The sequence below is a fragment of the Cyrtonyx montezumae genome, unplaced genomic scaffold (genome assembly GCF_038088225.1).
Source record: "Cyrtonyx montezumae isolate F1298 unplaced genomic scaffold, pur_monq_1.0 scaffold_15, whole genome shotgun sequence".
Taxonomy (NCBI): Eukaryota; Metazoa; Chordata; class Aves; order Galliformes; family Odontophoridae; genus Cyrtonyx; species Cyrtonyx montezumae.
Window position 1 is genome coordinate 6,994,501 of NW_027071881.1, and position 12,048 is coordinate 7,006,548.

The 12,048-nt window shown below is 45.9% G+C and overlaps 4 protein-coding genes across 4 annotated transcripts in view; 2 read left to right on the forward strand and 2 right to left on the reverse strand.

The window, feature by feature from the left end:
* The window catches only part of PIGL (phosphatidylinositol glycan anchor biosynthesis class L), a 53,842-nt gene extending 46,342 nt beyond the window's left edge, over positions 1–7,500 (forward strand). The window contains exons 5-7 of the mRNA XM_065732010.1: positions 1,714–1,745; positions 6,036–6,169; positions 6,608–7,500. Of these exons, the coding sequence (XP_065588082.1) occupies positions 1,714–1,745; positions 6,036–6,169; positions 6,608–6,706 (265 nt within the window). The 3' untranslated portion in view covers positions 6,707–7,500. The remainder of the gene's footprint in view (positions 1–1,713; positions 1,746–6,035; positions 6,170–6,607) is intronic.
* The window catches only part of LOC136045831 (transient receptor potential cation channel subfamily V member 2-like), a 51,399-nt gene that overhangs the window by 15,755 nt on the left and 23,596 nt on the right, over positions 1–12,048 (forward strand). The window lies entirely within an intron of this gene.
* CTNS (cystinosin, lysosomal cystine transporter) overlaps positions 2,184–12,048 on the reverse strand; it is a 79,417-nt gene continuing 69,552 nt past the window's right edge. The window contains exon 11 of the mRNA XM_065732013.1: positions 2,184–2,194. The gene's annotated coding sequence lies outside the window, so the exon portion shown is untranslated. The remainder of the gene's footprint in view (positions 2,195–12,048) is intronic.
* CENPV (centromere protein V) lies at positions 8,226–11,507 on the reverse strand. The gene is made up of 5 exons (XM_065731976.1): positions 11,224–11,507; positions 10,240–10,338; positions 9,359–9,428; positions 8,834–8,948; positions 8,226–8,465 (listed from the first exon to the last, which is right to left on the reverse strand). The coding sequence occupies exons 1-5, from the start codon at positions 11,460–11,462 to the stop codon at positions 8,341–8,343; spliced, it is 648 nt and encodes a 215-aa protein (XP_065588048.1). The 5' UTR covers positions 11,463–11,507; the 3' UTR covers positions 8,226–8,340.

The window sequence follows — 12,048 nt, forward strand, 5'->3', positions numbered from 1 at the left end:
GTGTATCTCTGAACCTTCACACAAACACGAGCCCCTTAATTTTCTGCTGGGTCAAACTTTCCTTCTCTCTTGAAGATGCCCTCTAGTCCTGCTGAAACCTTTCCAAATGGACTGGCTCTCTCCTTGTTGCTGTTATTCATGGCCAGAGATGGTGATTATTAGTTCACCCTTGGAACAGCTCTTCACAACCTTTAACTTGCTGTCAGTTAGTACTTCGATGGTCTCTCAGTACAACAGCAGCACACCCAGAGCAGGCTCTAGGACTTGGGATAGGTAGCCAAATTTCACAACCACTCACTGCTTTCTCTCAAGTTTGTTTTAAAATAAGTTCCCACCCTGCTAGCTTTACCAAGTGCTGAATCACCACTTCGGGTGGCCAGACTCAAGCTAGAGGGGAAGAAACTTCTGGCAGAAAAGTAGAGCATGCATTAATGGAGATATTTAAACCTTTCCCTCGCCTCTGAAAAATCGCTGGTAGTGTTTACAGAGCAATATTGACAAGCTTGGTCTGTACAGCAGGATTTGATATATAGCCCACTATAAGGGGGGCTAAGTCAGTATTATGGGGCCACTGTTTAGTAGAAAATAGTATTGTTTGTTGGTCTTTGGCTCTGGAGGAGACAATTGGCAGGATAATCTACTTAAGGTATATGTCTTCTGATTGCTGTTTGAGTTCTGCCATGACCTGCATTTCTGGCTTGGCTTTTGCTTTGAATTGCTTTGGCTATTCATATCTCAGTGCTTCCTATTTTGTCTACTTCTGTGTAGCTAATCCTTTTCCTTGAACTTAACCAATAGCTAGAGATAATCCTAGTTTGAAAGTGACTGGAGAAACATAACAGTTTACATATAATGTATGTTTTATCCTGGCTGATTTACAGATGAACTGTCATATTGTCCTTCATTAAATACACCACTATAAGATGATAACAATCTTTTTAAATATTACACAGGGTTAAATAACTTTCCTTTTTTTTAATTTCCCTTTTTGGCAAATGTTCCATTGTTTGGATATTATTTTTTTTACTTATGGAAGAGCAAGCCTGGGTGTGGGACAGCTCTGAGTGCCATCTGCTGGAGACCAGCTTCTTCCCATCCCTGTGATGGGCCAAATCTGGAGGTGATGCAAATGGTGATGTGAGCAAAGGTGTTCTGTAACCATGAGCTGAAGGCCAAAGCAGAAAAAATTTGTCCCCTCATTCTGTTCCAAGGGACGTGCTTTTGCCACAGAAATTTTCCAGGTAAAAGTCATGAAAGGATCAAAGTCTTACTGAGCAACAGGTTGGAGCAACTTCTGAGATGTCGCAGTGCCAGCGCAGGTTAGAAAGAAGGAAGATAGTCACCTAGCAGGAGCTTGGGATAAGCAGAGAGAGACTTGTAAGAGCAAATGCTATCAGAGGTGAATAACCTTTGGCAGCTTCCTGCAGTTTACCTTAGTGCAACAGAAGTTTGAGAGTGAATTGGATTTATGGAGCTTATTTGTGCTGTGTCCCTAGCAGCCAGCAATAGAAATGGCAGATTAATGTGGGGATTGAGGCTTACTACTGCCTGACATACGCATCCAGTGTCTGCTCCTTACTTTTCTTTTAAGATCAACTATTGTAAATGTGTACGTGTATTAAAAGAAAGGGGTTAATATGGAGTCCATGCCTATGACATCAAGATTTGAGTAACTTCATTTTTGTTTACCTACACATATCTCTTCGTTCACAGGTACCTGCATTCAGAGCAGAAGTTACCTTCAGGTAAGTCACAGAAAGCACCCGTGACTCTGCAATTGTTAGGCAGTCTTTTACATGCATGTTCTGTCCAGGTCTTCATCTGTCCAACTCACCTCTGTGAAGTGCAAATTAAACCCACAGCTGAACTGCTCTTTTATCTCCCTGCAGGCTTTCACCAGCTAAGGCTCCTCTGCCACCACTTTTCTGTTGGGTTTGGGGAGCTTATGTGTTTCCTGTCCTTTGGGGTTGTCCTATATCAGTGGTGTGACTCAGTGTCTGCTCCACAATTCTTGCAATCTTGCTTGAATATAAGTCCAAAATCACTTTTATTCCCTGACAGTAGTACATTGCAGACCAAGATTTAGTGGAGAGAGCTGAGGCCAAGATGGCAAAATGCCCTATAACTGAGCTCTCACTCTAGTCTCTTCAATTCTGCCATCTAAGAAAAAGGGGTGTTAATGCCAACTTCTTTCCTAGGAACTTCGAGATGCAGCAGAGAGCTGTGTATGTGCTGCATGCAGTATGGTGAAAGAACGAGGAACTGCAGTGGTAGATGTTGCTGCTAGATGTCAGGTGTTATCTAAACTGAACCAGCTTCGTGCTTGGTTCATGCTGGTTTGTTAGATACGATGTGGTCCTGAATAGGTTGGATGGGCTGTGCCTCAAATTGGTTCAGGTTTGAAACAGACACACATGTAGATAGAATTTCCATTTCTCTAGCAGCATCATGAAACTCCTGAAGCTATATGAAAGCCTTGCTGCTCTGATTACATCACATCTGACATGACCTACAAATGCCAAAGGAACGGGGAGCTCCCATGCTGCTGCTTACGCTAAGCCTTTCCAAATATAGTTCCAGTCTCATTGAAATTCCTGGTATTTATAATTTGATCTGGCAGGCGTGCAGGGCTGTGCATCAGAGGGGCTTAATGAAACAAGAGTGATGCTGGGATTGAGGCTGTCTGGATAGAGCTGAAAGGCATGTTCAGGCCATGGAAATATCCTGCTCTGCTGTTGGTAAGAGGGAAGTATTTCGGGTGAACCCGTGTAAGCTCATGTGATCAGGGAATCCAAAGAAAATCTCTCTGCAAATGCAAAAGCCAGCTAAGCCTTGCATTGCCTCACTGATATGCAAATGAACACCCTAAATATCCTGCTTTGCTTTCTAATACCCTTAGCCAGCATAAATACAACAGGCTTTTTATAATCTGTAATCAAGTTGGCCAGGCACAAGCACGTAGGCTAGTTTCAAGAAGCCAAGACAGCTGCTGGTATGAATCCACCCATACTGCTGGCTCTGTCTGGCTTTAACCCCCACTCTTTCAAACGAATTGGTGTGCTAACATCTGTCAGGAGCTGTGCAAGCCCTTAGCATGCATAGATCTGCTAATAATCTCATTCTAGGTGTTCTTGCTGCATAAGCAATTTGGAAGTAGAAAGCCAAGCCAAACAGGCTTCAGGCTTCATGTGCTTCTATTCTAGGCTTAATCCACTAGCTATATTGATCTTGCCCTTTCTGCCAACCTAGGGAGGTTGTGTTACGCTGTTAATTCTGTCCTGCCCAGGTCACAGGCACAACAGGCTCTGAAGAGCTTCACCTGCTGGTGTCACAGGAGTAGGCTCATCAATGGCAGCACTTCTCTGACCCTGCTTGGCAGGGTGCAGTCTGTTTCTCTCAACCCTTTTCCATCTCTCACCGAACTGTACATTCCTTCCCTGCTTTACTTCATCTCACGTTCCCGTGCAGAGCAGCCCTTGCTGTCAGCATGTGGAGCTCCTTGTCATATCACTGACACAGAAGGCTCTTACAGTGCCCTTCATTTTGTGAAGCTTGAATGCCTGTGGCTTTGTCTGGTCTGACTGATGGGAGCCCTGGAGGCCTAACTGATGAATTCTGAATATTGAATTTGGTTGCAAATGTTTGGTTACTGCTGTGGTCTGAGGAGCAGCAGGAACACAACCTGCAGGCTTTGCTGCTGTGAGGAAGAGAGCTGGTGCGTTCTAGAGTGAAAAGAGCACAGATTGGATACTGGGAAACAAATGTATTCAGTGCAAGTAAAAGCTGTCAGAGCACTTCTGTACGGAGCAGCAACACGCTGTCACTGCAGAGCATCCTTCACAACAGCAGGCTGAAACCTTACGGCAGCCAAACAGCAACTGCTCAGCCTGTGACGTGTCAGGGAGGGCTGTGAGCAGCCAGGCCATCAGGAGGTGACACAGACCACTTGGTCACCCAGCTGCCTGCGTTCCTGCACGTCCCAGGGACACGCTGCAGGGAGCTTGGCACTGCTGTTGGTCCTCCCAGACAGCACTGCACAGCTGCAGCTCTGCAGGGACCCGCACGATGTCCTTGTGGGGTTGAGCGGCTGAGGCCACGGCAGGGAGCATCAATGTGGCACAGCAGTGACACGGCTCTGACTGCAGGGCCACCAGCGCAGTGGGGACTCGCGGTGACCCTTTGGTCTCTGCATTTGCAGCTGCCTCGGGCCGCCATCTGCCGGCAGCTGCAGGAGGGCTTTGCTCCCTTCTGAAGGAGAGAGGAACCAAAAGGATTGAAAAGGGAACGTGCTGGAGTTGGCAGCACATGGTAGACCTGGTCGTCACAGCAAAGTGGGCACGTCACTAAAATCCACTCGGATGCCTTTGTAGCAGTTCAGCGTTTTTCTTTGTTTCCTTCGAATAATTTCACTGTTCTGAGATATCACACTGAGGAAAATTTCATTGGAAATCTAATGGTGTATCTGACTGCGTGTCTTTGCAGCAGCTTTGGCCTTTCCTGTTGGGCTTCAGTACAGCACCTGAAGTGTGGAGTTGATCGCAGCAGGTTCTCAGCACTAAGAAATCCCACAGCAGCTCTTTGGAGAGCTACAAGCTCTTACTGGGTGGGACCATCAGTAGCTCTGAGCTCATCAGTAAAGACAATTAAGCCATAGTTTAAAAATTAAAATTTAAAAAGCAATTGACCTTTGAGTTCAGAGGTCTCTTTAAAATTGGAAAGGAAAAAAAAGCATCAGTATATTCTTCATACACTCCCTTCATCTACTTCATCACAGGTAGCTGAGCACTGAATTCTAGAACTGAAGTATAACTGTCACCCTGAGATAATATTTGATACATCCATTTCTGAATCTTGTCAATATTTTTTTTTCTGTAACTCAGAATTGGAGCAGAAAGAGGAAATGAGTTTTTGTTGATGGAAGTTAAAATAGCTGCCTGTCCTCAAATCTATCAGGCATGTCCAACCTGCAGTCTGCTTACCAGGGAGAAGTAGCCCTCCCTTTGCAGCCATGCCTTACTCATGGCACTTCTTTCTAGCACTACATACATTAAGTAACAAAACTAACTTTTTCTACGTTAACTGTACTATATATTTTGTGAGGACTGCTCTGAAAGTAATGCTTCCTATTTTGTGATGTTGGCCCATAACCTCAGAGGTGGATGTTGGTGGGATAGCAGTAGAGGGTGAATGCTCCCACCAGTATTCCATTACATGTTGTTGCTGTGTGATAGATGGCAGCAGAGGGGCAGTCTGACAGAATGGCATCTGAGGAGCAAAGGTGAGCCACTGAATCCCTCCTTGTGGGGAAAAAATGGCACCCACTGACTTTCATTGACACTTACTGAATGCTTCTAGAGACCAAACAGTGGATATGAGCACAGTGAGGCTGTGGGTGGTGTGTTTCAGCAGTGCTGAAAGCAGCAATGGGTCATCTCTACTGGTGCAGATTGTTACGAGCATGGCGTGCAGGCTCTTGTTTATCACTGGTGAAAATGTGTAGCTAATGGTGGGAACTGTGTTAGAAACGAGTGTTTTGTGGCTGAGAATTTGCTCTATTAAATGGTGTTATTGTGCTTTTTGTATCAGTTGTAGTGTCCAAGAAAATAGTTAGGAGGCATTACTTTCAGAGCAACCTTCATTGATGCTGCCCTGGGTAGCTCCTCTTCACTCGGTGTGCTGCAGGCAAGCCAAAAGCTTGGACACCCATGCATTAGATGATATAGTGCTTGTGTTCAGAGAGCTGTCTTTGTGTTTTTTCCCTTCGAGCTTAAATACATAAGGGTAGTTTAAATTATAAACAGAAAACCCCCCTGGTATTCTGAACTAGTTTGGCCTACTACAGACCACAGATTGAACAGGAGCTATTGCAAATGGTCATAGATGAAATCCTGGTAGAAGCGCAGGTAAAAATCGTTCCTCTTTTGCGCAAAAAGTAACAACAGAGGGGAATCTGCAAAGACCTGCTGAGCCTGGAGAGATGGGTACCTTACAACACTTCTATTGTACTGAAATACGTATCCCCTTTCTCTGTCTAGGGTGCCGTGTGCTCGTCCTTGAATCAGTAAATCTCCTGCGGAAGTACATCTCCATCCTGGATGTGCCCCTCTCCTGCCTCCTGCCCAGAGATGCGCTCTTCATACTCACAGAGGAGGAGACTGAGCAAGCCAGGGTGAGATGCGTTGTACTTGGTTAACCTGTTTGAGTAACTCATCAGTGCTGTGAAGGCTGTGGTCAGAAGGCTCAGGTCATCATCACAGAGAGCTTCACAGATAATTATATGCGTAGGTTATAAGCGTCGCTAGTGAATGGTCTTCAGTGATTTGTGAAACGTGAATGGACTAATTACTTCATGTGCTGCGTGGATAGTAGGACAGGGTTGAGCAGATTTATAGCTCAGAGATCTTCTGTAGTCACAGTGCATTGGATGTAGAATAGTCGTAGTGTCCAGGATGTAAAATGTAGGAGCATGCTGAATCCAACGTGCAGTATTCTCAAATTGGTATGACTGCATGCCAGGAACTGTGTCCTCATGGGAGGCCCTGAAAAATGCTGCCTTCATAGGTCAGGAAGGATTTTCTAATGGTTTCTCAACTGTTCTTCCTTCTAGAGAGCCATGCAGTGTCATCGCAGCCAGCTCCTCTGGTTTCGCCGCATCTACATGCTTTTCTCACGTTATATGGTGATCAATTCACTCCACCTTCTATAAAAGACAACGCTTACAACTTCAGGAGTAGAAGAATGAGACAAAAAAAAGACTGTGCTAGGACAACCACTAAAGAACCCTCAAATGTTAGATGCTCAAGAGGACAAGATTCTCTCTGTGTTGTGTTCTCAGACCACAAAAAGCAGGTTATATATAAACTTTCTCCTGAATCCTGTTGCCTGATGCATTGACATAAAGATGGTTTGACAGCTGCTCTATTTTCTCACAGTCAAAACTTAAATAGAATATGAAAATTGAATTAACCTAATTAGGAGTCAAAAGGAGTACTCTACATTAGAGAAGATAAAGCACAAACTATTTTCCCTCTGGAAGACACAGTTATGAAGAAAGACAGCTGGGGAACTTTGTATCTTGATACTTCTGTAAAATCCAAATATTCTTCTATCATCACAGAGAAAGCCAGAGCCACAGCACCTGTCTTACTCAGTCAGAACTTTAAAAAGCCAAAGCTTATGAATAAAGCCTCAAAGTATACAGTTTTCTCTAATTGTACTATTGTTTGCTGCTACTACTGCTTCTCTGAGACACATTGTGTTGCAGGCTCCCTTTCCCAGAGCATCCCTCATGAAACACAAGCATTTCTTCTTGCTTCAGAACATGGGGCTTGAGATCAACTCAGAGTCCCAGCAGGATCTAAGAATGAGTTGGAAGAGACCCAGACTGTACCTAAGTCTTCTGTAGGACAGATGGAAACAAAAATAGCAAGAGATGTTTCAGAAGTGGTTCTGCTTATCTGAAAGACAACTGCAGGAGCTAAAGATCCTCTCCCTTTGTGTTAAAAGGTAAGTGAAGATGTCAGCTTTCAGTGATTAATTCCTTAAGGTACACAGATTTTACTAGTGATTTGGGATTCTGAAGGTCGCAGTGTAGCAAAGTTGGTAATACTCCATGTTTCTGTAGGCCTTTGCACTCATTAATGTAGGCTTGTATTTGCTGGCACATCTTCCCTGCATCTATGCTGCTAACCATTGCACAGTCAAGATGAGAACCCAAATTGTCAGATGATAATCTGCTGCTGTGAGCACATCCTCCTCCTTAAAACAACAGATGAATCCTTGGTTGTACCAGAGCACGTGTCCATTGTTAGAGTTTGATTCACTGGCCAAGTGTCACTGCCTAAGCACATACTCAGCCTTAAGATCATAAGCAAGTCCAGGCTTTAGCAAAGCATTACTTTTTAATCACATGCATAACTTCAGTGGTCCCTCTGCTGCATACATCTAAGCACCTGTATAAATGCTTTACTGAATGTGAGCCTAGTAAGCTCTCTCAATTCACTGTAGATTCGCTGAAGTAAATGAAGAGAAAGCAGTGTAAGCTAGTACGTCCTAAGCAAGAGAGCGTCTTATATAGGACACTTTTATAAGCCAGACTTCATTAATTTTTAAAACTTTGCTGTTTATTGTGGTTAAGCTTTACCATAGCTGAATGTGCACCACCAAAGTACCAATCTTGAGGTGGTTTATTGAACAGAAGTAGTTTTAAAACCCAGAGGCACAAATGAATGGCACAGGCAGAATAGAAATGTTTATTTGAGAAACAGAAAGATAACAACACTCAACTGCCCAGGCTGCAGTTCCATGGCAGTGAAAAAATTCAGCTGCTGGAAGGGTATGTCAGGGTTTTGACATGTCTCTGATGGTCTTATGTTCCTTCACTGCCTTCTCCCATTCCTTACCATTGATATCCTCTGTTACAATGCTGTGCACAGTGCCATCATCCAGACAATGGGGAGCTATCCCTGAAGAAAGAGAGCACACAGAAACCTGCTTTTCACAGCTAAAGAGTAGGACGTGCCTGCAACTCTGTGCTCTGCAGATGGGGCACCTCAGAGATTGACAGTATCTGCTGTCAGTCCAGCTCCTGTTGTAAGGCTGAGGAGTCTAGATGAGAAAATTCTTATGGGCAGAAGCCCACAAGTCACAGGTAAGACTATTTCATATGGAGGAACTGCAGGTTCAGGCTACAGTTCAGGATGTGTGACAGTTTAGGAAAAAACTCTGAATTCACACTGCTCTTGTGCTAGCAACTAGAGGAGTCTTCCATCAAGGTTTGCTTGGTAGTCAACTTTTGTTACCACAGGTTGCCAGGTTTACTCTTTCTACCTACCATAGCCATCTGGATTAGAGCGAGGAGTGTAAAAGCTCTGTACACCACAGGTCTTGCAGAACGTGTGCTGGGCACGATGTGTGTTGAAGGTGTATGTTGTCAAGTTATCAGCACCCTAAGCAGAAATAAGAAGCAATGCAGATTTTCCACGTAAATAGATGTAGCTACAAATTTGTAGAAAGTAATTAATACGACACAAAATTTAAAATATCACCATGTCTCTACTTGAGACAATGAATTCTACGTTCTTCATAGAATCCCTGTGCTTTGTATGTATATTTATCCATCCTTGTCAAGGCTCAGAACTCCAAGAACTTTAACATCAGCTCATGAAATAAGCTGCACTAACATACTCTCAGATGGGCAGCATAAAATTCAGCTATTTCCCCCTGGTAAGTATGCAAAATTAGGGCAAGAAGACTGGGGAACCACTGACACCTTTTACAATAGTAATTAGGATTATATGGATTAGGTAATTTTTCTGTTAGTGTTTCTGGCCATGTTCTTACTGCATTCTTACTCTACCTTCAGCAGCTTGAAACGTGAAGCTGGGACAATGAAGTGTCTGTTCTGCTTCTTTGTGCAAATGCTGCAACTGTAAAAGAAAGAGAAGACTTTTTCAGAAGCAGCAGACAAGTTGTAACACAGGAATCAGATCAGATGTAGCTCAGGCCTCTTTATGACAGGAGTTCCACTAAGAGCTGAAATGGTTCATTAGCCTCACAGAGGTAAGTGACAAAATGGACTCATATCAGTAGTGTTCTCTGAGCACACTCATGAAACTGACTGACTCTTTGTGGGTAAGCAATAAGGTATTCACTTACAGCAAGCGTTGTATGCCTTTTTTCCTCCACGTGTGCAACTTCCAGTAGGCACACCGAGGACTAACTGCAGCCCTGAGAAATGCATTTAATCTTTCAGACTGGTATGCCAACTTTTCTAACAGACAAGATAGTGAGATTCAAAGGTTACCCATGAGCTAGAAGCAAACTAGCTGCAGGTGGGGGAAACGCTACTGAAATCAGACATTGTTGTAGTTTGCACTTGTGGTCAGAAATGTAATATTTACTTGAGCAGACCAAGTTAAAAAAGGATTGATGTGCTTTGAGCACACTGTACTTAGAGGAAACATAAAGCAGATAGCTGAGCATCTGTAGTCATTAGGTCTTTCCCAATACTTTCTACATGAGTGTGGATGTGGGGACCTAAGTCCTGCCCACAGGTGCATCACCTGAAGTCACCTGTGCTGATCCCATATTGGATATTGAACCAGGATGTAATTAAGCATACACTCTTATGGAAACAGATCAGACGATGTTATCCGATTTTATTACAGTATTTTCTCTATGACTGGAAAAGTGTATCAGCTTTTATTTGCCTATGAGAACAGGGAACCAAAAACTCACTTGCAGTTAAAAACATGTAGGTCTGCTGAAGCCCAGACCTCGAAGCGGACGGCTCCGCAGTGACAGCCTCCCGTGTGTCTGACCAGACCTCTGTGCTCACTGGAGAGAGAGAGAGGCAACAGAGAGGACATGTGAGCACAGATTATTTCTGTTGGCCAAGAAAACATCTAGGCTATTCCATCATTCAGTTTTGCTTTGAGCACCTGCAGTACACCTGAAAAAGAATCTCCTCAAATGTATTTAAAAAGTGCTCCGCGAGGAGTATGGGGTTTGTCTTCTGCAGCAGTTGCGTTTTTGATATTATTAAAACAGCAAAAGGAAAAAAAGTACAGCTCAAGAAGAGCACGCTCTGCCTGAGACACAGACCTGTGCTCCCCCTTCACGGCACGGCTCCAATTGCTGACCTCGCTTACAGCACTGACCGTGTACAGCAGCACCCTACGGCGAGGCAGCCCTCCTGGAGCTGGGAAATGGCTTTTCCCATGGTTTTTTCCCCCACAGCTGTTCCAGCTCTACTTATACTCCTCCATGTAGGAGCTGGGAGCAGCAGAGATAAGTGGATTGTGCGTCATATTTGAAACATCTCATATTTTAATTGCAGAGGGACTTTATGATGGAGGCATCTGAGCTTCTCCCTCTCCCCCGCGGTGCAGCCATAGGAAGAACACGCCAAATCAAAACGCTACATGCGGGAGAAAAGCCCTTTCCTTTCCAATTTCCACTCTCACCGACAGTTAGAGATTGCAGCCCAGTGACGATGTGCCGCGGAACGACAGAGCACAGCAGGTGGGTGCGGGTTTACGCGAGCCTCAGCTCCCGCGCAAAAGGGAATCCAAGCCCCGAAGGCATTTGTGACTGGGGAGCCGTGAAGCGCCGGACGCTTTCAGCACCTCAAAGCCGCTTTGTGCGGGAGGACCCCACCCCCTCCCGAGGCCCGCGTTCACCGCAGTGCGAGCAGCGGGATCCAGCCCGTCCCGTACTCACTAGGCGTCCAGCAACAGCCGCGCCGCCTCCTCGCAGCTCAGCCGGTGCCGCTCCTGGAAGGCGGCCCAGCGCTCCTTCTGCGCCCCTAGATCGAAGGGACCGGCGGCCCGCGGCTGCTCCCCGCCCCGGGAGCCGCCCGCCTTCTTCGCTCTCTCCCGGCAGCTCCTGCCCGCGGGCGAAGCGGCGGCCGCGCTGCCCCGCCGGGAGCTCCGCGCCTTGCCCGCCGCGGCGCGCCCCATGTGCGGCTCTGCTGCCCGCGGCCGCCAGGGGGCGCTGTTGCGGCGCGGGGCCGGGAGGCCGCGGGGCGCTGCTGTTTCGGGGGCGATCCCTCTGCGGGCACAGCTGGAAATAGGAGCGAGGAGACACCCGCCCCGCGCTGGCGGTTGGCCTGCCCCAATGGAAAGCGGGCGTGCGTTTCATCTGATAGGGATTTGCTCGCAAAGACGAGGTTTCCGCTGAGAAAAACGCCCAAGGAATGGCCTGCTTGAGGGTTCAGGAAGGCAGTTGAATGTAAATTCATCACATCTGTGTTCTGAGGCCCGGAACCCACTGGCCGAGTGAATAGGTGAGCTGCAGCCCTCACAGATCTGTAGGTTGTGAGCTCAGGCTGCCTGCTGGACTGCAGAGTGCCCCACAGCAGTAGAAACACCAGTTATCTGCAAATAACATCAGCATGAGGTTTTCCCTTTAATTATAGACATAAGGTGCCTCACAGAGTCAGGGATGCCAACTGCTCTGCAGATCTGAGTGTGTTGCATGACACCTCAGCTATGCACCCTCCCTCCTTTAAAAGCAAGGCTGCTGTTTAACGCTCCAGTGCATCAT